Source organism: Alternaria ethzedia, assembly GCF_023757985.1.
Source record: "Alternaria ethzedia strain BMP 0044 chromosome Unknown scaffold_28, whole genome shotgun sequence".
In the NCBI taxonomy this organism is placed as follows: Eukaryota; Fungi; Ascomycota; class Dothideomycetes; order Pleosporales; family Pleosporaceae; genus Alternaria; species Alternaria ethzedia.
In genome coordinates, this window is record NW_026056221.1 from 115,539 (window position 1) to 139,360 (window position 23,822).

At 54.4% G+C, this 23,822-nt stretch overlaps 7 protein-coding genes across 7 annotated transcripts; 4 read left to right on the forward strand and 3 right to left on the reverse strand.

Moving 5' to 3' along the window:
• Nucleotides 1-561: 561 nt before the first annotated feature.
• On the reverse strand, nt 562-3,235 carry J4E87_008650 (uncharacterized protein; the record flags this gene model as incomplete). The annotated part of the gene is made up of 2 exons (XM_049380235.1): nt 562-1,306; nt 1,356-3,235. 2 exons carry the CDS (start codon nt 3,233-3,235, stop codon nt 562-564), a joined length of 2,625 nt encoding a protein of 874 aa, XP_049229977.1.
• A 4,921-nt stretch (nt 3,236-8,156) lies between these two features.
• J4E87_008651 (uncharacterized protein) lies at nt 8,157-8,544 on the reverse strand (the record flags this gene model as incomplete). Its single annotated transcript, XM_049380236.1, has 2 exons — nt 8,157-8,270; nt 8,323-8,544. The coding sequence occupies 2 exons, from the start codon at nt 8,542-8,544 to the stop codon at nt 8,157-8,159; spliced, it is 336 nt and encodes a 111-aa protein (XP_049229978.1).
• A 2,716-nt stretch (nt 8,545-11,260) lies between these two features.
• J4E87_008652 (uncharacterized protein) lies at nt 11,261-11,982 on the forward strand (the record flags this gene model as incomplete). Its single annotated transcript, XM_049380237.1, has 2 exons — nt 11,261-11,521; nt 11,575-11,982. 2 exons carry the CDS (start codon nt 11,261-11,263, stop codon nt 11,980-11,982), a joined length of 669 nt encoding a protein of 222 aa, XP_049229979.1.
• A 243-nt stretch (nt 11,983-12,225) lies between these two features.
• RSM19 (mitochondrial ribosomal small subunit component) lies at nt 12,226-12,681 on the reverse strand (the record flags this gene model as incomplete). Its single annotated transcript, XM_049380238.1, has 4 exons — nt 12,226-12,268; nt 12,335-12,514; nt 12,565-12,580; nt 12,639-12,681. 4 exons carry the CDS (start codon nt 12,679-12,681, stop codon nt 12,226-12,228), a joined length of 282 nt encoding a protein of 93 aa, XP_049229980.1.
• A 279-nt stretch (nt 12,682-12,960) lies between these two features.
• Nucleotides 12,961-15,342, forward strand: J4E87_008654 (uncharacterized protein; the record flags this gene model as incomplete). Its single annotated transcript, XM_049380239.1, has 3 exons — nt 12,961-12,991; nt 13,044-15,211; nt 15,265-15,342. The coding sequence occupies 3 exons, from the start codon at nt 12,961-12,963 to the stop codon at nt 15,340-15,342; spliced, it is 2,277 nt and encodes a 758-aa protein (XP_049229981.1).
• Nucleotides 15,343-16,218: 876 nt separating this feature from the next.
• Nucleotides 16,219-19,375, forward strand: J4E87_008655 (uncharacterized protein; the record flags this gene model as incomplete). The annotated part of the gene is given in 3 exon segments (XM_049380240.1): nt 16,219-16,223; nt 16,239-16,324; nt 16,629-19,375. The coding sequence occupies 3 exon segments, from the start codon at nt 16,219-16,221 to the stop codon at nt 19,373-19,375; spliced, it is 2,838 nt and encodes a 945-aa protein (XP_049229982.1).
• A 1,616-nt stretch (nt 19,376-20,991) lies between these two features.
• NRC2 (serine/threonine protein kinase, AGC) lies at nt 20,992-23,051 on the forward strand (the record flags this gene model as incomplete). The annotated part of the gene is made up of 4 exons (XM_049380241.1): nt 20,992-21,826; nt 21,876-22,175; nt 22,223-22,607; nt 22,655-23,051. The coding sequence occupies 4 exons, from the start codon at nt 20,992-20,994 to the stop codon at nt 23,049-23,051; spliced, it is 1,917 nt and encodes a 638-aa protein (XP_049229983.1).
• Nucleotides 23,052-23,822: the final 771 nt, after the last annotated feature.

Here is a 23,822-nt window from a genome sequence, read left to right on the forward strand (position 1 = left end):
ACGCTGCCGGCTTCGAGGGTCCATGCTACCGCTGCGATAAACTGCTTTCAGCTGATCGAAAGCTGGACGTCGCTCGTCTTCGGTCCTGATAAGTTCAACAAAGTCTGAAGCTACCCGCTGTCGAATCACGCTCTGTGGCGAAAGCAAAGACTCGCCGTAAAATTTGGTAAGATTGGAAATGCCAGTATCCGTCCTCCGGTGGGCGGCGTCTTCGAAAGCCAAATGGCGGAACTCGTCATACATTGATTGATTGAAATTCCGAATCAAAAAATGCGACCAGAATTGGTAAAGAACGTTCATGTCGTAAGGGGTTGTGCCGAGGGGTGCGTTGGAACGCTGATGAAGAGCTTTGGATCGAAGGTGAAAATACGATTCATGCGATGAATCAGAAGGGATGGTGTGAACTGGGCTGTGGTGATCTTTTACCCAATAGAGGCGAACAGGGGCGATTGGAGAAGTCGATCGGAACGGGTCGGTGTCGAGTTGTGGGTGATGAAGATGGCTCTCAGGGCTACTATCGACGTGATTAGCGCATACTTTCAGCTCCTCTCAAACGGCAACTTACCCATCAGACGTTCCGGTACCGTTGACCCTCAATTGGCAGGTGATAGACTTCTCCGGCTCATCTGGCACGCCATGTTTACTATCGATGGAGCCATTAGAAAACGTTCGGGAAACGGAAGGAGGCAACGACATTTGCGACGGGGGTTGCTTGCGCATAACGACTGTCAAGCTGTCGAGTTGCAAGTCGGAAAAAGAATCAGGAATATCTCCACTCACAGCCTTTGTCGAGCTCTCGATTGGGTGACCATTCGAGACGGCCGCGTTCACTTCTTCGGCAGCCACGCCATTCGTCTCCGCCGGCACTGAACCGGCATCCTGGGCAACGGGATGGAAACCGTTCATTTGGGGGTACGCGCCCTCGTTACCGAACGGGCTGAATGCTGGGGACATGGCCGACCACTGAGGAGGGTTGGACGGGTCGAAGCCTGCAGGGCGAGAGACCTGAGGCTGGTTCAGCTCTTTTGGTCCCTCGTTCTGTGCAGACGGATCACGCTCGGCCATGTCAAGAACCCACTGTTGCCAGCCTTCCTTGCGACGTAGTCGGTCCTGGCCGTTCTCGCTGGTGCGGTACTCGATTGTGGCAGACTGTTGGCAGACGAGCCTAATCATGTCGATGTCAGGAGACAGGCTCTTGATGCGGTTGAAACCGGCAATGAATTCAAGAGCAACGAATCCCTGAGAGTCCATGTGGCGACGTAGGTACAAGTCCTTGATCAAGTTATCAACAGAGAAGTAGTACTCCCTAGTAATTTGTTAGCATGGGTATTGTAACGGGCGGATAAAAAGCATACACTTGGGTCGTGATCATAGCGAAGACCGAGTACTGATCGACGCCGTATGGGCTGTACGGTAATCCAGCGCTCATGGGCGCAGGCATTCCATAAGGATACATCTCATGCGACGTTTGAATGGGAGCTGGGTACCCAGGCTGGAACGGCGGATACCTGTATGGATCGGTGGTCAATGACTGTGAACGGTGGTTGTTGCGACCGAATTTGCCGTGAGGCGCGGGGAAGAAGCTGTTGCTCTCAGGTACAAAGGTCGTGGGCGATCGTGGGCCCAAGGGAAAGCTCGACGTGGAGTGCCCGTTGGTGAAGTGGTGTCCATTGGTGTAGTTTCCACGGCCGCCACGACCTCCACGGCCACGTTCGCGGCCGTTAGAGAACGAGCTAAAGCGCTTGGAATGGCCATGCGCGGAGCCGTCCTGGAAGGTATGCGCTCTACGCTCACCATCTCCAGCGGCGTCTGTCTGCGTTCCAGCAGAATTTTGACGCTCACCCCAGGTGTTATCCTTGGTAGGTGAGGATGCGCCATCTCTCCTTCGCTCTCCGGCACCGTGGAATTCGCCTCGGCGGCCCTTGTGAGGCTTGGTGGGGTACTGACGTTGGTAAGCGCCGTTTTGAGCGGGCACGTTAGACAATGACGATCGCCTGGGCTGCGCTTCAGACTCGGAGGGTACGGGGCCGGCGGCTTTGCCAGCGGCGTCGCCGTTGACTACAGGGGCCTGGCCGTTGAGTGTAGGGGCATCTGCGCTACCGTTACGCTTTGCCTTGGGAGACGCATCCTGAGTAGCTGTCTCAGCGCGCTCGCGCCTCGTCTGTTCGCCGTTCGTTGCGAATCCATCCTTCTCGGTCTGTTCAGCACCGTTGCCGAAGCTAGTAGGCCTGCCGCCGTTCACTGCTCCACCGCGTCCTCCAGGACGGCCACCTCTCCTGGCACCTGCCGCATTTGGCAGAGGCGTGTTGAACACAACTGTTGGTGTGTAGGGGATTTTCACCCACTCATGCTTGCTAGTCGAAGCGCCATCCTTGCGCTCCTTCTGCTCCTTCTCGCCCTTCTCTTGGGCCTTCTTGCGATCCTCGTCGATGACGGTCTCGGGAGTTGGCCATGACTCCTGGTCGCGGTTTGGTGGAGGAGGCAGCGCGCTCGAAGCCGGAGCAGCCTTGGCATCCTTCTCGGGGAACCTGCCCTTAGCACCGTTCCTCACATCGAGGTCACCCTTGAACTCTTTTCGTCCCTTGTTTCTGCTCTCGCCGTTTGTGATCTTCTCTTGAGATTTTGAGTCGCCGTTCTTGGCCTGAACTCCGTTTGCCCCATGGGACACTCCATTGGGAGTTGTTTGAGGCGCAACCTTCTGCACCTGAGACTTGATTGTGTCCGCTCGTATCTTCCAAGGGTTTACAGTCGGTACAGGCGCCTCTTGGAGAGGCTTAGCAGGCACGTTCTTGGCCTTCTTGACCTTGTCAGAGGTCTTCTCGACTGGCTCAACCGACTTGTCAACCGAGGTGGAGGCCTGAGACTTGTTATCCCAGGTGGTCGACTCAGAGGAGGTGTTCGGTATCGAGGAAACATCGTCGTCCTTGGTGACTGTCGACGAAGTGGAGGCTCCCATATCCGGCGAGGATATGTTGGAGGCATCTACGGGTTGTGAAACCTTGACCACATTGGGTGCGGCTTGCTCTGTGCGCGCCTCGCGGGCTTTCGCAGGCTGCTCAGGGCGCGACTCAGACTCGACGTCTTCGGCCCAGTTGCTGGGTGACGCGCTAGTCTCTGGGACAGATGCGCCGTTGCCGTCCTTGGCTGGTGTAGCAGAGCCGGATGCCGACTTGCTCGTGGTGGCAGGCGTGACGACGCCCTTCGCGGCTTGCGCATATGAAAATGTGGAGGCCATTTTGGAATTTGTGTGGATCTCGACTAAAGTCCGGCTGGTAAGACGAGAGTAAGCGCTTAGGGTCCCCGATGGGAGCGCTGCGGCAAGCTGGCCAACAGGTGTTGACGCTGGTATGTCCGGAGAGGTTGCTCTTGACCTCCCCGCACGCAAATCTCTTTGCTGCTAACAAGCCTTGCGTTGACGACTAAGCGGTGCGGCGACGATATAGCTCTGCACTGATGGAGAGCTGGGCAGTGTGCTAGACGAGGGCTTTGTACCGAGGCGGTCTCGCACAATGTGAGGAAAGTAAATGCTTCCTGCTTCGCTGTTTGGCGGCTGTGACGGTAATTGCGCGTACTGCAGTGACGGGGGTTAGCGAAGGACAGAGGTGCTACAAGCGCAGTGTGGGCAGCATATAAGGCGTGGTGGTGGAAGCAAGTGACGTGGGCAGTTGTGGTGGAGGACTGGGAGCGAGCGCACGACAAGTCGAAATGACTGCGTGGGCCGCCGAGAACTAAGCGGGAAGGAGCGCGAGTGAAAGACAGAGCGCCACTGGGAGAGGCTGCAAGGCGGAGAAGGGGAGGAGTGTTGCGCAGAGTGCCGAGCAAACTCGAGGCGGGGAGCAAGGCAGGAAGCAAGCGTGCGGCGGGCGTGGGCGGTGCTGTGGGCGGAACTAACCTCTGGAGCGAGTCTGCGTGGGCGGCGGGGTGGGCAGGCGCGCAGAGAGGGCAGCTGTGACTGCGTCGGCGGAGTGCTCGGGGTGGGTGGTGGGTTGCGGGCGGATAATGAGGGTTGGAGGGTGCAGTGAGGTACGGGCTCCAGGCACACGAGGGTTGCGGTACAGGCTCGTCTGGCGTACGTGCAACAGCGACGGAGCGGGCTGAGGCGGCGTCTGAGGGTCGGATGCGACGTGATCAAGGCAGACGGGGCGCCAGGCAAGAAAATTGGCTGTCGTGTGTGCGGGAGAAGCAAGCGTAGGTGGGAGAAAGAGGGTCACTCTCAAGCGCGAATTTTTCTTCGTTAAGGTGGTGCTCTAAGAGAACCCGACAGCCCACGCTACTTCGGCGCATTCACTATTCCCTCGCCCAGCGCCCGAGAGCCGCCGTGTAGCTGCTAGCAGCTGACATGTCGCTGGCCTGTTCTATGGCTGCCTCTGCGTTGACACCCCTCGCATTCATCGTGGTTCTGCATTCACTTTCCAGCAGCGCAGTTGACGCGCTTCTACACGCCAATGACGTCTCGCGAGTATCTTCGACCCCTCACTTGCCAAAAGCTGTTTTATACATGGCTGCCTGCGCTCCAACAAACAGCAAATCTCGCCGTCTGCTCATGTCAGCGCACCTGCTTGCACCCAATTGGCCTTGGATCTTGGGACATCGGGCGCCTCGGTGAGGGCCGTGTTGTGCCGGCACTTTCATGTTCCTATGCCAATGGTCGGCAGCACGAGCGAGCCATCTATCGATCCCTGTGCCTACGGGAAAACGGAATACCGGCCATTGACCTTCCCGATTTCTGCCGCGAGCTCCTAGCAGTCCGTATTGTCTGTCTGCGATATACAAGCCTTCATAGTTATGCCTGGCCAGCTAGTCCTCAACTGTCCACCTTCTCCGCTCTACCAAGAGCACCACTATGTCTTCACCCATCCTACCCGCTGTACCCGATGCATTGGAACTGATAAGCTGCGGATGCTAATCCCGTTGTAAATGGTTTAACTCTATGAAGCAAGACCAAGGCGCGTGTTGCTGCACGTCAACGTCGACATGGTGTTCATGACATGGGGTTTGGACGTTCCGCCACACCTCGAGGCCAAATGCGCCTCGGCATCCAAGTACGCGTAAATTAAGAGTCATTCTCAAACACAGTCCAGCAACAAGCAGGCCACAATGATGTCAAATGGATGCCTAACATGCGTATCTCAGGTATCATCCATGATCGATAGAATTTGCGTCATGATTGCTGCCCTGTTCTAATTCCATAAGCATTCAGGCCTGAGGCTTAGAAGTTTCGGGCCTTAGATCGATGATTCCTTTTGACGACAGCCACAATCCCAGCCACAATGCCTCGCTCCGGCCCGCAATTGTCTTAGTCCACATACACGAAAATAGTCACGTCACATGATGGCACATGCAAACTGCAACAGGGAATTCAATTTTGCCAACGACTCAGGTTGTCCGAGTTGTTGAGCTGTTTTTGTGTTTTTGTGTTTTCGCGTTCGATGTTCGGCACCATGAGTAACCGCTATGTACCCCGGATATGCAGTATGCGTAGATTGGCCCAGGATGTTCAGGTACGCGTATACGAGGCAGCTGACTACAGCTTCACCTGAACCTCTACTATCGTGCACGTCCCGCGTCAAAATGAGTCCAGTACCAGAAGACTCCAATACCTGAGTCACAGGCTCTCTTGCATTTTCCCGTAAGGAACTTTGCGGCACAGATTCGCGCTACTGCGACCCCACCGTCTCCCTCAACCTCTCCATCTTCATCCTCGCCTTCTCCTCACTACCCGCCCACCACCAAACGCACCACCTGATCTCCTCCCACTTCTTAGGAAACACAATTCGTATATCCTTCAACCCCGTCCGCTTCGTCTCCCACATCTCAAACGCCACCATAGCCCGATCATAAAAATACCGCTTCGCGTGATCCGGTACTCTGAACAACGCCTCGCCAAGCGCCGGAGCACGAATAAGCCCTTGACTCATATCGTAGCGGTGTTGGTGGAAGGAAGAGCGCGTGATGAGCGTGAGATGCCGCATCGAATTATGCTGAATATGCGCCTTGTTGACTTCAAGGCAGAGGTCATTGTGGGGCTGGAAGTGAGTTCGTCGAGGGTGTCTCCATAGCATGGTTGAACGGGGCGTGTGGAGGGTGGGGTAAGGTTGGCGGCGGGATGCCTTGGAGCGGACCATGAGATCGATCAGGTCGGGGGGTTGGAAGTAGGTTTGGCCGGACATTAGGAAGAGCTGGAGTAGTCTGTCGCGGTGGTCAGTACATATACGATCGAGTGTTGCATGAAATGGGGTTGCTGATGCGCGATACGTACCTAGGACAGTGAGCCATGTCCTTGGAGAAGTCGGAGACAAATGTGAAGGGCAGGTACGTGGTACTAGCGTCGGCGAGGCATAGGGCATGAAGTGGAAGTACATGCTGATACATGAAAGCAAACACAGCATGACGGTCCAGCTCATCCAGCAGTGGGGTATCTTTCTCTGCTGCAATCCTGCTCTTGCACGACTCCAAGATCCCGATCTGGATAGTGAAGTTTGCCGGGTATGAAAAGTGTGTCAGCACCCATCTGATCTCGTTGAGAAGCCAGATGCACACTACCGCGGCATAGAATCGTCCTCTTTGGTCGGCGTTGAGACTGCGATAACCCCATGTGTGTGGCGTTTCCGGATTGCGTGGAGGCATATCGTCGTATGTGAACTCATCGCCACGGCCAACGAGCGTTTGAAATCGATGCACGAGCCGCTGAGCATCCGATGTGTGATCTACAGACAAGAAGTCCTGTTCTTGGAGTTCCCTTTCCATCCACGTGTTCTCCAGCACGCGTAACCCTTGGTAACGTGCTAGCACATCATAGATTGCATCATCTGTCCATTCTTGTGGCGAGCAGCATGCATTCGCCGTACTGTTTAGATAATGCTCCCAGTTGTTCTTATTGATTCCAGGTTGGCTGGCGGGCAAGCGCGACGTGTGGTGTTGGAAGTGCCCAACGATTTTGGAATGGAGGAACAAGGCTCTGTTGAGCTGGAAGTCGTAGCGGTGTTGGGGTGTTAAGTAAAGAATCGAGCGCATAATTTCGAGGTAGATTTTGCGATGTTGAATGACTTTGTGGGTTTTGGTGCATGTGCGTCCAAGATGGTGGACGTCGTCGATGCTTCCGAGGAAATGGAAGATCTGCTCTAGGATTTCTGGGGGTAGATCAGTAAGAGCGGCCATGATTTGGAATATCCTGTTCGATAGATGGCTCCTTCCACAAGAAGGCTTGCAGAGTCGCTTGCAGTTTGGTGTCGTGGTGCGGCGTGGTGCCTTTATGTTAGAGGAAAACGGATACAGCGCAGTATCACGCGCAGTTTGTGGTCAGTAGCGGAGGATCTTTAGCAGCGTCTGGATAGTTCTGTTGATGTATTGGGGCCTGAGCAGAATCCTAAGTTGATTTGGCTGATGTCGATATGGGGTGTCAGTCAATGGGAATCGCGCAGTTGCTACTGCAGGGACGGATGACACGCCGCCGTCTTCCCCGGGGGTGTGCGCAGCTGGAAGTGCAGCTGGGACAAGGCTGAACCCTCATTTTGAAGCTGGCTCGTTGCCTGGGTCAGGTGCTGCGGAGCGTTTGTCAAAGCGGGGGTCCCAACCAAGTCGTGGTGAACCCAGTCGAAGTCGTCTTGTTTGCTTTCTGATAGGTTCTATAGGATCGCATGTAGATTCGGCTATCAAAACGATAATGAGTCCCGCAAGGTGAAGTGGAGAGCGTGTCGCAGAGAGATCTGATGATTGTAAGTAGTTGAGGCACAACCACTCCGATTGGCCCCTCCGCGCCTGCCGCGTCCGTGCGCGCCATGCTATCAGCAACTACCTGGGTACTCACTCTCTATACCAAGGAACCATGATACGATAACTACCAACCTCAGCCACCACTTTTTTTCCAGAAAGAGTCTAGATTGCTAAGTGGAGCTCCGAAACTGTGGAGGGATTAGACACAACGCGCGATCGTGCAAAAAGGATATAGAAACACGATCTGGGCGATACAGCACGAAAGTCGAAGATCCTTAAACATGGTGATGAGTACGATGATTTCTCGAACGATTTCATTGTATCAAGACGTTGTCAAATAAGTTGGCGGTATATAACCTTGAATGAGAGACTTCTCCACCACACGTCCTTGCAATCCTCAAACTCCACTCTTTGACACTCGTGACCGAAAAGCAACCAGTAATTTAACCAGACTTGCAAACCAGGTCGCCACGCTTGGGAGTACCCTTGTTGCACCTGCAAATCTGACCAGCTGCGCAGCGGTGGTCGATGGTCCAGATACCGCCCTTGCAGTACAACTTTACAATTGTTAGCATTCAGTTTCGCAGATTATTCATTGGAGACACTTACGACGACCTGCCTGTCCTTGACACCGCAAGCGTGGGGGTCGTTCTCGCCACCACCGAAGGTGCAAGCGCCGCCAGCAGAGCGCAGATCACTTCCGCAGAAGTCCTTGCCGCCGCGGGCCTCGAGGGGGAAGCTGTTGACGGAAGTGACACCCTCAGCGTCGACTGGGGTGGCGGCGACCATGAAAGGCGCAATGGCCAGGAGGAGGATCTGGGTGAACTGCATGTTGAAGGTTTGCGGGTTGAGTTTTGCGGTTGTAGAGTGAATGAAGTGGTTTGAGGAGTGAGTGGATGAAGAATTGAGAAGAGGGAGGCAGGTTGCTTTATAGATGGAGGATGGCTATGCTAGACTCCCGGTGCTTGAGTTGAGAGCTATGGCAGAAAGCCCTGGTGGAGAGAGTCTAGCCATCGAGAGGCTGGCACTGCTTGCTCGTGGGCCGAAAACAATCTTCGAGACGCTGTGGCCCTTCACGAAGTGGATTATCCTTGCGTTCTCGTTAGCAGATATCGGCCCGTCGGGCTTCTCCATCCATAGACCGACGTTCCTGTGATGAATTGAACTAGAGATGAACGCCGAGGAGGCTTCAATGTGATGTCAACGTTGGAGGCCTTGCATGAGGTCTTTATTCGAAGTGAAACCGGCATGGAAGTCCATGTAAGCCCTAGAGACGAACCGGTCAATTCGAGTGTAGATTGCTGTGCGACGTGGGTCAGACTTGACTGTGGTATCGACGGCCCCGAGTACCAGCGTGCCTCTACTCTTCACATGGGTCATCTTCGCGGTTTGCAGCAGGGATACTAGCCAACGGAGCAAAGGGGAACGCCTGACAGTAGCGCGCGGAGCGGGCCTTAGTAGTCGCGGCGGATGCAAGGCTTGTCCATACACTACGCGACTGTGCGGTGCTGTGGCACCATCTCATGAAGATGACCTTGGAATCATTGGAACGAACCGATGTAGTGGCTGATCGTGACGCGAGTTCGGTAATTTCGTTTCTGGAGAATTTGATCAGACACCCAAGCAGCTGCTGCGGTGTTTGTGCACGATATAGTCTTCGTCGTTTTCATGAGATGGTGGTAGTGGATTGCAAGCCTCGTCTGGTGGGGCCAAGGCCAGCGCATGCGCCACAGCTGTCTCCAGTAACCTGCAGAGGGCTAGCCTAGCCGGGTAATTAGCCTCAGGCCTCGGAGACCCTTTTTTATCTCCAATATAGATACGTTGCGCTAGACACCCGAATTGTGGACATGCAGACGTAAGGCCCCCAGATCTAGATCAGGTTGCGGTTGTACAACGTCCGCACAATTGGTGAAGGGATGTAATAAAGTGAACGCCTCAAAACAGTGTCAGCGCTACGGATGCAAGAGCGGGTGAGGCATGACGCGGACGCGGGCCACGGGAAGGATGCGAAGCTTTCTTGGTAGAAAGCACTTTATCTGCTATGGTACCAATTTGTAAGATCGCCGACCTACCACGATGCCGGTATGGCTCTAGTACGGATACAATCCAAAATTACGTATCTGAACAAACTGTGGAATTTGATCAGCAAGCGGCAGAAAGACCCTTCAGGTTTACTCACAAAATTGGATCCGGCTAGTTATCTCTCGAATTGGAAGGCGTGAAGGCGTCTCGCATCATGGAGCTGAAAGCAGCGTCTGTATCGATGCATGTCTCAATTGCCACACAAGCTTTCTTGCGCAAGGCGCAATAGCGCATCTCGCTGCGCTGGTCGGCCGCTCTGGAAGCGTTTACAGATATTCTTCCACTCCGAGCTTGCAATGACCTCGTACGAGAGTATAGCCTTTAATCCAGCTCTGAGCGTCGATCACGTGTTTCCAGGTGGCAGCGCGTGTTGCTCCTACCAGAATTGCCAAACCTTCTGCTTTTCGCCCTTGCCATCTGGGTGGTCGGCGTCGTACCCGCTCTTCAGGTCCGTGTAATGATAGGCTAAATTGTCGATGGTAGACGTACTTAGTTCAGTATCGTCAGGTCGGCGACCCAGTAGCATCCACGGTTCCGGTGAGAGCGGTGACACAAGGATGACATGGTGGCACAAGGCTGCCCGGGCTTGTGGGGAAGGAGATGAGTTTCCCGCAACGTTCTGACGCTGTCACGGTAGACAAGCCTTCCGACACGCAACTACGCGCGAGACCGTTTATTTGACAGGCCATGTGTGAGCTACATCTGCTGTTGATGTTGGGTGTATCTTTAGCCCTCGCTCGTACCGACGTCGTGGACAAGAGGATTTCGTGACTGCTGCACACCTGCCCTATGTCAAGAGACAGACGGGACTCGCACAACACCCATCACGGTGTCGTTGTCGGCGACGTTCCTTGGGTTCGTGCGCGAAGAGACAATTCGTAGGCTGTTATGCTCCTGGCTCCAGAAAGCTTCCGAGGCCTGGCTGAGGCTCTGCGGGGCGCCGCATTGACTTCCCTGAACACATCTGCATTAGTTCCGTCAAATCTCCCCTCACTGGTATTCCTCCTACCTTTCCGCTTCATCCGACTCCAGCTCTGCGTTTCGTCGCTTTATTGCTAGGGGACTGGGAGGTTCAACGGAAGATGACAGCAGAGGATGGACGTTGAGGTTGTTTCCCATCCAGGCGTAGTGCGAACGCCTTCCGCCAGGACCGGAGTACCCGAACGGGGCGTATCCGTTCCTGATGCAGAATCACTGAGGAACTACAAGTAGCATAAGCTGATCGCAATAACACAAGTATTACGACTTTTAAGATACACGCGATAATAGCTATTGTACGTGCCTGTAGAATCGTCGTGGAGTCAAGTTGGCTGATCCAATCATTCACTGTGTCACGTGACCGTCCCTGCTGCTTGGCGGGCGCGTTCACTCCCGCGCTTGTCTCCGCAGTCCGCAACCCGAACAAACCACCCCACGTCATACCTCGCATTACCACGTCGCAACACATATCACTCGTATCGCAACTATGTCCGATACCAACTCTCAACCTCCGGACACGAACATGGAGGTCAACGACGAACTAGACCAGACGGTGGACGACGAGATCAAGCAAGACGCGACACGACTGGAAACCGACGCTATGAACCTCGACGGCGCAAATGATGCAGAACCCGCAGCGGTTAACGGCATGGCAGACTCTGCCGCCGCCTTTGAGGCGCGCATACCTGCGAAGAAGGACGCAACATTGCGCGAGTTCCTAGGCAAGATGGATGACTACGCGCCGATCGTATGTTACATGCCGTCTCCACCCCAAGCATCGCGCACTAACCAGGCCCCCAGATACCCGATGCAGTGACCAACTATTACTTGACACGCGCCGGTCTGCCACCGCCACCTCAGACATCACAACACCTCGCACGTCTCCTTGCGCTCGCGACACAGAAGTTCATCGCCGACATCGCAGCCGACGCCTACCAGTTCTCTCGCATCAGGTCATCCAACACCACAAGTAACAACCCTATGGGTGGCGCAGGAGGAGCGCCGGCAGCAGCAGCGCCTGGTGGTGCGCCTGGCGGCAAGGATAGCGGCTCTAAGGCCAAGGACTACAACCTCGGCATCCAGCGCCCAGGATATGGAGGTGGAGGCCAGGGTGGCAATCAAGGACGCACCGTGCTTACTATGGAGGACCTGGGTATGGCAGTAGGCGAATACGGCGTCAACATCAAGCGCGGAGAGTTCTACCGCTAGGACCTTCAACCAACGGAGAGGAACCCATGAAACTGGAACACGACGGGATGTGGTAATTCGGGACATCGACATGCATTTTAGGCGTTGGACGGCATCACAGGCGCAGGGACTGGTCATTCGGAACATGGAGGCATCCCGCCCAACGAAGGGCTCATCATATGTGTACAATAGCAGTACAGAATGGCTTCTAGATAAACCAAAATGATACCCAAACTCCCATTTGATGCACATTCGTCCCATTGCTCATTTGTTCTTCGTCTGCTTGTACATGAACTGCTTCCGTGTCCTAGAATCAAAGTCAGCACTCCGTTATGATATCCTCCCGCAGATACCATAAGTGCAGTAGACGTACGGCGCAAATTCCCCAAGCTTTCGTCCTACCATGTCCTCCGTTATGGTGATATCCAGGTAGCTCTTCCCGTTGTGTATCTGGAACTTGAGGCCGACGAAGTTCGGTAATATGGTAGCGGAGCGCGCTTGTGTCTTGATCGGTGGCATGCGTTCACCCGCCTTCTTCTGTGCTATCGGGAGACTTCGAGATGATCAGGGCGCATTTCGCAGGGCTTGATTGTAGTGGCTTACGGGACGATATTGGGGCCTGTGAAAAGTTAGATTGATAGGCATTGACAGACGGACATCTCCAGGCGGCATCTCACCTTTCCAGACCGATCGAGCGCAGAGCGCCCGTGTGGGAAACATTGCGACGTTATGCGTGAATGATGAGGTCGGCGAATGTTTTCGACGGCTTCCGATGGCTTCAGGATGCACGTGAGAGCGCGGGGGACGCTAAGGGCTTGGCTTAGGCGGAAGCGCGTCGCGAATGGTGAGTGATTGCTCGCAACTCTCTGGCCTGCAGTGGCGTGTTTGCTGAGAACATACATCTGCAGTGCCCCAGGGGAACTTTGAGGCGCCGAATTGCCTCTGCCAGCATTACGAGTCGAGGAGTCCACGTCTCTTACAATCGATCAACCGCCCACCATGCCGCCACGAGCACGCGGTCAGCAGCGAGGTATAAGCGAACCTGAGATGAGACGGGAAGCATATGCTAATGGACGATGCAGGCGCAGACACCATCCGAATACTCGTCGCCACAGATAGCCATGTCGGATACAACGAGCGCGACGCTGAGCGAAAAGACGACAGCTGGAGAACATTCCACGAGGTGATGTGCCTAGCGAAAGAGCACGATGTGGACATGGTACTGCATGCGGGAGACCTTTTTCACGAGAACAAACCGTCGAGGAAATCCATGTATCAAGTCATGCGATCACTGCGTATGAATTGTCTCGGAGAGAAGCCATGCGAACTGGAGATGCTGAGCGATGCGAGCGAGAACTTCGGAGGCATGTTTGACCATGTCAACTACGAAGACGAAGATATCAATATCGCTATACCCGTATTCGCCATTCACGGCAACCACGATGACCCGTCAGGCGAAGGCTCATTCTCCCCGCTCGATCTACTACAGGCGTCTGGCTTTGTCAACTATTTCGGTCGTACCCCAGAAGTCGATAAGATCAATGTGAAGCCGGTGCTGCTCCAAAAGGGTGGCACGAAGCTTGCTCTCTACGGTCTCAGCAATGTTCGCGACGAGCGGTTGTTTCATACCTGGCGAGACGGTAATGTGAAATTCTTTCAACCTGGTACGCAAAAGGACGAGTGGTTCAACCTCATGAGTGTACATCAAAACCACCACGCGCATACACCTACCAGCTACCTTCCTGAGAACTTCCTACCCGATTTCATGGACCTTGTCGTGTGGGGCCACGAACACGAATGTCTGATTGACCCGCGATACAACCCCGAGATGGGTTTCCATGTCATGCAGCCGGGCTCCTCCGTTGCTACCTCACTCATGCCTGGAGAAGCGGTCCCCAAGCACGTCTGCATTCTGAGCGTCACCGGCAAGGAATTCACGACCGAGAACATCCGCCTGAAGTCTGTGCGACCCTTCATCATGAAAGAAATCGTACTTGCGGAAGAGAGAGAGATTAAGGAGAAGGAGCTCTGGCGCGTCAGCGATAACCGTGCAAAGATTACCCAGTATCTGAACCAGGTCATTGAGGAGCTTATCGAAGAAGCGAAGAGGGATTGGCTTGAACTACAGGAGGATCGACAAGAAGATGACGATGACCCTCCGAAACCGCTTGTTCGGCTTCGTGTCGAATACACAGCTCCACAAGGAGGCGAGTTCCACTGTGAAAATCCGCAGCGCATCTCGAATCGGTTCATGGGCAAGGTCGCCAACATCAACGACATAGTACAGTTTCATCGGAAGAAGAAGGCAACGAACCGGGCGTTGAAGAATAATGCCGAAGAGCCAGATGCGGAGATACTTGCGGAGATCTCGATTGACTCAGTCAAGGTCGACAAGCTGGTGAAGGAGTTTCTTACGGCCCAGACCTTGACGATCTTACCACAAAATTCCTTCGGAGACGCAGTGTCGCAGTTTGTAGACAAAGACGACAAGCACGCCATGGAGCAGTTTGTGAAGGAGAGTCTCAGCACTCAGCTCAAGCACCTCATGGACGCAAATGACGTTGAAGAAGAGGAGATTGTCAAGGAGATGGCGGAGTACCGAGAACAATTAGAAGACATGTTCGCCTCCGGACAGTTGAAGAAGACACGGAAGTCCAAGGTCAAGCCCAAGCCAGCTGGATGGGATAGCGACTTTGATGGGTCCTGGGTCGATCAGCCAGCCGCTATCATTAGGTCTGATAACGAAGGCGAGAAAGACGATGACGAGAGCTTAGCGTCCATACCCACAAAGAAAGCCGCCACCCGCGGACGCGGCAAAGCAGCTGGCACAACCCGCAAGCCGGCTGCGGTTACTAAGAAAGCAGCAGCTCCCAAGAAGGCCGCACCTGCGGCCAAGGGCGGGCGAGGCAAGAAGAAGGTCGTAGAAGAAGAAGAGTCCGACGAAGACGACGACGACGTAATCATGATCGACGACGATGATGACGAGGAAGTACCCGAAGAGGAAGAAGACGATGACAGTGCCGAAGACCTCTTCGTAGCTTCACAAAAGAAGAAAGCTCCCGCAAGGAAACCTGCAGCGAAGACAACAAAAGCCCCTGCGCGAGCCAAGTCACCCGCCAAGAAGACTACTACTGCGAGAGCGAAGGCGCCGGCGACTCAGACGAAGCTGAACTTTTCGCAGCCGCTCACGCAACGCAGTCAGCCCACGCGACCTGCGGCTTCGAGAGGAAAGAAGGCTGTGCAGGAGCCGGTAAGTGAAGATGATACTTGATGATGGGTTGACATTTGCTAACATGTGTGCAGAGTGATGATGAGATTGAGTCTGATGATGCTTTCGAGTCGGCGCCCCCTCCCAGTGCGAGGGCTACTCGCAGGAGGTAGATCATCTCATCGACATACAGATGACTGGCAAGGTAAAAACTGTGGGGAAGAGGTGGTGCAAAACGGCGTACTTGATTTAGTACAGAGCATAGCGAAGGCGTCTAGGGGTTTCCAGCTAGGTATACCAGAGTTCAGGCAGGAAACATGTCTAACCGTCTACATTTACGAGAGTTCAAAAAAGTGAAGAGTATCGTAAGTGTTTGCATATTTTGAAAGAGCCATGCGACCTCTTCACTCCAAGTCTTCCTCCTCCTTGCATTAGGTGTTATGATGTCACAGTCGCACTTGTTCACGCCGGGGTCCAACACCGAGGTGTGTCGACCGCTCTTTCCTCAATTATCTCACCTGGAAGCTGCGCTTGTCCGCATCCCCACTTCTACAAATCTCACGATGCTTCTCTTCAACCCTTCCTACGCCGTCTTTTGGTCATCTCTTTCCTCAATGGCCAGCTCCGATCGGCTATTCGATGAGAAGTCGCGACAGGATGCGGGCTATAACAACCTACCCAACACCGGTCTTCGTCCACTCCTCAACACACACTCGTTTTGGTTCCATCTTCTTGTTCCGCGTCTTCTTCTTTCGCATTGCTGCACTTCGGCTTTTTGGATAGCTGTCGCTCGCTTGTTCACCTTGGCTCGCATCGATCAGCTTTGAGGTACGTCGTTGTCTTACATATCCTCTACCACACGAGCATGCAACATCACAGCAGTATGTGGAGTCGAGAACCAGCACTAACGGCGACAGGATATTCGCATCACACCATCTCAGTCTTCTTCGTGTCTCCGGCTCGACATCTCATTGGCCCCGTAATACCAACGGCTCAATCAGGTCCGCGGCTCGTTGCCTTCGGTACACCTATAGGGTGACGGACCGGCCATGATGTCATTCGCATACAGGGTGGATGAACTGCTCGCACTTCGCGACTCGGTGTCGGAATCAGCTGTGTCGATTGAGAAGTTTCCTGATGAGGATGTGATCAGAGGTCAGTGCCGGGCCTATTCTCCTCACCCTTTCACTTTTCACTTTTCACCGTTCACCTTCCCTATCGAGGAACATCATACCCGACGCGTCTTGTGTTTCCTTACCCTACTCACACTACACCCGACCGACTCTATCACACTCTTCTATCGCTAGGCTCACAGCCTTCCTTTCTTCCTGCTACTGCTACACAACGAGCAGTAACTAATTGCGCTTCTCGTTAGAACACGTCCTTCGCCCGTCAGCGTCCGCATCGGCGAATCTGCCCAGCAGAGCATCAAACAGAAGCTTGCGTGTACCCACTCCAGCCAATCTTGTTCCTTTCGGACCTCACAAACGGCCATCACCCACGCCGTCAATCAAGCGCGGCAAGGCGGAGAAGCTTCTCAAAGAGCACGGCAGCCCACCCGGTATACGAGTCACTGCAGGTGGCCGTATAGTTCCTAGCGACCTTCCACCGCTCGGCACGTCCCGATACGGAGACGCTACTTACAGACCACCACAACCATCACTGCGCGTCGCACCAGGCAACGTTATGCAAGCCCCGACTCACCAGAACCCCAACAACACCGCTCGCATTGAAGTCGTCGGAGGTCAACCTGTCATCTTCGTTGGCGATCGCATGTTTGCACTACCAGCAGTCAACGCAACCAATCCTACGGTACCTCCCGTCGGCCCCGCTACTATGGATCCCATAGGCAAGCAGATGCCGGATCCGTCTACCATGACCACTCATGGAGCACCATCGGGAGCCGCGTTCGGACCATCGCGCTCCAACACCCATACACCGTTTGTTGGCTTGGACCTCGCGACTCTCAAGACGCAACAAGCTCTCAAGAAGCAGGAGCTCCGCACGGTAGAGCAGACTGAGGTACTGCAAGCAGGCCAGCAGAGCGAGACATGGCGTGCGGGTATGATCGAGAAGAAGCGGTGCCTCATCGTCGAGCTTGACGCACTTCGAAAGCAGATAACGGCGGTCGAGTCAGACAACAGCACCACTCAACATGGCGCCTTCTCCGGCGCGAATGCAGACCCAAGAGCCATGCCGCCTTTCGGACCGCAATTTCAGCAACCGTTTGCTCCTCCCATGTACCCCTTCGCGGCGCCGTATCCGCCCATGCCGATTTATCAACCCCAGCCTCAGCCTTTTGGCCCGCTGTCAACCTTCTCTGCGGAGCCACCACCTTTTGTTCCTACCGCGACGAACCCGCCTCATTCCCCTCCAGGATCCGCGAGCCGCCGCTCTCGAGCTATTGAAATCAAGCCACCACCTCCCGAGGAAGTCAAGAAGGGATCTGCTCTAAACCCGAAGAGTCCTACATACGAGCCTGTCATAAAGACTAGTACCACCCAAGGCACTGTTCCGCCCACTCCGTCACCAGAGAAGCACTCTCCTTGGCGAGGACAGCAAATGCCAGTGGCTGGCAAGCATGACCGCCGAATGTCTTCGCAGAAGCATAGTCTGTCTAGCGTTGACACCATGGACTTCTTCCCTACAAACACGCATGAGCATTCCTCAACACGAGTAGCGCCACAGATCAAGGAGACTGAGCAGTCATCCAATGAGAATACTGCAGTACCATCTACACCCGAGAAACACTGGCCAGCTAGTCCATGGAACGAAGGCGATTCTGGCCGTTCCAGGACTAACGATCCTGCACCCAAGCTCACCTCATGGCCCGAGGCATTTGGTAAACAACCTTCTCTGCCTTCCATACGTCAAGGTCTTTCGGAGCAACCTCAATCCACTATGATAGACCACGCTCCTACAATGGGCCCTAACATGTCAATCTCCGCTTCTAGCAGCAACATGGCGCCGCGAACCAGCTCCAGTCAACGCACCGGCACCGACGAGAACTGGCCTTTCAATGGCAAGCCTGTAACACATGTTCCGTCTACATACCAGGAAGGCTACCAGGCCGGCTACGACCACGTTGGCATTCCTGACAGTCCCGAGGTTCTACAAGGCTACATCCAGGGTCTTCTGCACTTCCTTACAGACGAGTCGAAGAAGCGTCAAGCTGAGTATCGACGCGGTACTGATTCCAGGACGCCTTCGCTTCGAGGGCTTGTTGCCGGATCCCTACCTCACGACTCTGCTGTCGAGATGACTTTCAACCACAACAACGCCAGCGGGGCCCAGGAAAACGTTCGATCAGCGAAGGGTAGTATACCAGATGATATGCGCCGCGACTCAGGGTATGGCCAACAAGGAAATGTTAAGGATATTCCCATTCAGTACATGGTTCGCAACGAAGCCATGCAAATCCCCAATCGCGTCGCCTCTGCCGCGCAGTATCTGAATCCTCCAGTGATGTTTCCTCAGAGGATGACGTCTGGATATCGACAAGTATTCCCAAGCATCGAGGATGATGCGAGCAGGGGCATGCAGGACAAGGGTATCGCGTCCCGGGTAGACACTATGCCAAACGGCGGCATGTCCAACCAGTCTTTCGGCAATCAGATCCAGAATCGAAGCTACAGTACCGCGCTCAGCATGCAACGCTTCTATCCGACACCCAAGGAGTTGAGCCCAAGCGAGGTCGGTGGCTACGGCGCGCCTGCTCCTCGACACTTTGCCAATCAGCGCTTGTCGGGGCTCGATGGCGCCATGGACGACTTGTCGGAGATGATCAACGATACACACCTTGAGGAGCGTCGTTCGTCTGTTGCGGTGGATAGCCGCTCTACCGAAGCGCCCATGTCTGTGGAGTACGAGGAGAGCAACGCAAGCTGCTTCGGGGTATCCAGCAGCAAAGGCAAGCAGAAGGCGCCATCTTCCCCCGCGAAAGCATCGGATGTCGACCGTGGCACCGCAGCATCTTCACCCGCCAATGCGCCGAGCTCCCCCAAGAAGTCCGGAGAGCATTCGCCTGCAAAGGCCAAGCTCGAGCAGGTGACGAACAAGTTCCGACGCAGCAAGAAGGACGACCCTCGAACCATGTCTCCCGACGAGAGGCAGAAGCGTTCAGACAAGTGGCGCCAGCGCTTTCAGCAACTCAAGAGGACCGAGATCGATGAGATAGAGGCGCATCGTAGGAACTCGCGCACCTGATTGCTCATTGTGCGTTGTCGTCGTTGTCCGCGTCAGACGGCCTGGTACGCTGGTTGGATACGTCTTCGGAGTCGTTAGGTCTTGGTATGATACACCCTCTTGACTCTCTTCTCTGTCGCAGAAAGTATCCTTGGATTCGGCCGAGGATTACATCACCCTCATCGAGTACGCGACACGTCCGACATCTTCTCTTAACGGCAACATTTTCCACGTCCACAAACTTCCTTGAACAACTTTCAACTGCGGCACAGCAATAATTACGGCATCCCACGCATATCTCCGACAGTCTTCCTTCAATATTTCTTTTGACATTGGTGGACTGGCAGAACACGGCAAGGGACGTGTCATGGGCGGAGACGAGTCATCTGGCCAGCCATCCACGTCTTGTCTCCTTTCCGTCAGCATCTTGCGTATAACTTCAGCCATTGTATGAATAGGTAGTCAGTATAGTCATCCGTTGCGTAGTAGAATAATGATAATAATAAAAGCGTGTCTTGTAATCAGTGTCCCTTCTTCGCAGTCATTCAGTGTGCGTTGCGGAGTGAGCTGACGAGATGAATCGCGCACGGCCGATGTGTCGGAGTGACGGATAGGGTCCGAAAGCCACGCTATGCCGAAACAAGAAATGGTTCTAGAACAGATTGGCGTCCGAGGCCGTCGTCAGTGGACGAAATAGCGGAAACATGCGCGTCGCCATCACCAGCATCCGACATACAGCTACGTTCAGCATGTGTGTGCGCGAGTATAAAAGGCTGGTGTCATTCATTTACACTTGGCTCAATTCAAGAATCACGATGGATGCAATGTCTCGGAGTCGCACAGCCGTGTTTGGTGCGATGACGTGCCGTTATGGTTTGCGCGTTGCTGATAAATCGGGAAATAGCGTGATTTATCGACAGCTGCGGTCGTGGGGAAAAGAGGCACGGTGCTAGAACGGTTAGATGGGTGCGCGTTCTTGGCTGGGAGCGCGGCACAGGGTTCGGATGGCGGGTAGGCACTATCACGACCCCAAGGCGCAATTGTCACAGGATATGGATTTCCAAGCATTGCAAACCCATGTTTTGATGTTTGAGTGGTGGCTGAGTGATTGGTGATGGATGCGGTGTCGGTTTGGCTGGCTGGCTGGAGTGAGGCTAGGTGGCTTCGCACGCGGCTTCCCTAGGTAGACAGGGATTCGGGCGGTCCCACTTGGCCTCCGCCATCATTCGCCGCAGTCCGTACTTGTCGCCGGCACGGCTCTGGCTTCCTTCCTTCCCAACCTGCTGGCTGGCCCTACTACACCACCACTACTCCTCGCTCCCTGCTCCCGACTCCTCCCTGCTTGTCTCTGCAGTGCCGCCAACCCCATTCACGCGCACTCCCCTCTCCCATCGCCTGCGCCTTCGTGACGGAGCCATTCTTTCACCGAGCCGCCCCAGCCACACGCACCGCGACCCTGGACATTGCCCTCACCCAAAGTGACATGGCCCATTGATCGTGCAACTGCGCAAACACCGTCTCCCTGCACCCGCCCAGCTTCTGCCCCAGACACCAGAGTCGCCCGCTGCACTCGCCCACCGGCCTGTGTAACTGCTATGACGCAGCTCTTCAACTCGTCCACATCAAGCCACTCCACCATGGCCGAAAAGACGGAGAAACGCACCTTCTCGGGCAAGGCGCTGTCCACCAACAAGTCAGTCAATCCAAAGGACGGCCAGGTCTCGCAGCGCATCAAGAACTTTTTCCGCATCAACAGCAGCAACGACGCCAACAAGTCTTCCGACGACGGCAGCACAAACTCCAAGAACGAAAAGTCGGGGTTCCGCCAATCGCGGTTCATTCCCCACATCTCGCGCAATCGCTCCCAGACCGTCGCCAGCGAAGGCAACCCCCTGGATGACAGCGTGTCGCCGACCGCGCACGCAAACCCGTACTTTGCCCACCAAGGACCGCCCGCGCTGCGTCATCACAATGCAGGCAGCGTGCCTCCATCACCCCCAGACACCCCCGCAATGCCCAAGACGCAAGTAAATGGCGCAGCGACTACCGACGATCACGCCACAACAGCTGGGAAAGAGGAATTGGCTAGGAAACTACGAAGGGTGGCTTCCGCACCCAATGCCCAAGGTCTCTTTTCTTCGGGAAAGAATACTGATAGGCCACAGACTGCAGAACTCGGCAAGCAGCCTGTATTACACCACCCCAACTCGTCCACCTTGAGCATGGTCGAGACGAACACCCAGGATCCGACTCACCTCCTACCCATAGAAGCTGGCAAACCCATACCCTCGGCAGGCCAGATCCGACAGTCTGTGGCTTTCAGGAGAACCTACAGCTCGAATTCCATCAAGGTCCGCAACGTCGAGGTTGGACCGGGAAGCTTCGACAAGATCAAGTTGATTGGCAAGGGCGATGTCGGAAAGGTTTACTTGGTGCGGGAGAAGAAGTCCAGCAGACTATATGCTATGAAGGGTGTGTGAATCGCATCCACAATTCAGACAACTTGCGCTAACAAATCCAGTGTTGAGCAAAAAGGAGATGATCAAGCGAAACAAGATCAAGCGCGCGTTGGCTGAGCAGGAAATCCTGGCGACCAGCAACCACCCCTTTATTGTTACTCTCTACCACTCTTTCCAGTCCGAAGACCACCTCTACCTCTGCATGGAATACTGCAGTGGTGGTGAGTTCTTCCGAGCGCTCCAAACACGACCGAACAAGTGTGTTGACGAGGATGCTGCGCGATTCTACGCAGCTGAAGTCACGGCTGCGTTAGAATACCTCCACTTGATGGGCTTCATCTACCGAGACTTGAAGCCAGAGAGTATGTTAGATCTCACGCTCTATGCATCCCTGTACTAACAACCTTAGACATCCTCCTCCACCAGTCTGGTCACATCATGTTGTCAGACTTCGATCTGTCGAAACAGTCGGAACCCGGCGGTCGCCCGACTATGATCCTCAGCGGCCGAAGTGGTACTTCCTCGAACAACCTACCAACCATCGACACGAAATCATGCATAAACAATTTCCGAACCAACTCGTTTGTCGGAACCGAGGAATACATTGCGCCAGAAGTCATCAAGGGCTGTGGACATACGAGTGCGGTCGATTGGTGGACCCTTGGCATATTGATCTACGAGATGTTGTACGGAACTACGCCTTTCAAGGGCAAGAACCGCAACGCGACGTTTGCCAACATTCTTCGAGATGAAGTGCCCTTCCCCGAGGGTTCTGGTGCGCCGCAAGTGTCAAAGTAAGTTCTAACTAGTACCTAGTATGTGTCTGTGCTAACAACCATAGTCTCTGCAAAGCCATCATTCGCAAGCTATTGATCAAGGACGAGACTAGGCGACTTGGATCCCGTGCCGGCGCTTCCGACATCAAGACTGCACCTTTCTTCAAGACGACGTCATGGGCCCTACTCCGGCACATGAAGCCACCGATCGTCCCTCACCAAGGCCAAGGTGTCGAGACACCCAACTTCCGGAATGTTAAGGAGTCCCAGAGTGTTGACATTGGCGCCGCGAGAGTCAAGGGCGTCCCGCTAGACTCTGGTCTCGCTACGCCCATGGGCGAGTTGGCAGATCCGTTTGAGGAGTTCAACAGCGTTACTCTGCACCACGACGGAGACGACCACCACCATGAAGATCAACACTCGTCGCATCTTCACCTCACACAAACCAACTCACAACGATAGGCCAGGCGATAATTCGTATGATAAACACGCGCACTGTATTCATCACTCACACGGAGGACCTACTATATCGAAAGTCGTTCCTCTTGACTCCACTCATTTGTTGCGACGGATCATAGACAAATGCGTTTCTTCCTCATCACAAGCGGCGTTTCAGGGAGTTCCATTCTAGCTTTCTTCGTTTCTTGATCGCGCAGGGATCTCTCTCTCTCGAGCTCGTTTTCTTCTCTCTTACCAATCAGCATTTTCGTGTGCTGTAAAATCTCTCTCGGGCGTTGTCTATATTTTTTTGTTGTGAACATGGTTGTGGGCTATGCTGGTCTAGTGTCGTCTAGTCTGAGAGCGGAGGCAGCTTGGACAGGGAAGATGGTGATGGTGCTGGTGATGGGTCGAGAGAAGGGGGAAGAGGGATGGATGGTACTGGGAGGGCGTAGCAGAAGCAATGAGAAAGATATCTTTGAGATGCTAACTGTGCTTTGTGATGAGATCAGTGAAGTTGATGTAATATGTTGTTACGTTTCGAAACTCCTGGTTGAGCACCCGTAGGTTATGATGGAGTGAGTGAGGGCAAGAACGCATGGGCCAACGCGGAGTTTGCGGGGAAGACGCGACAACGATTCGCGAGAACCCTTGTTTCTTGTCAAACAACGCGACGAAACGAGGACGGACGCTACGCAAGTACATTGAACAACACCGGCACGCCCAGCCCATACGACGTCGAACTCCGGGGTCGTATATCGGGATCCATTCTCGAGCAAGCTACACAGCACCATC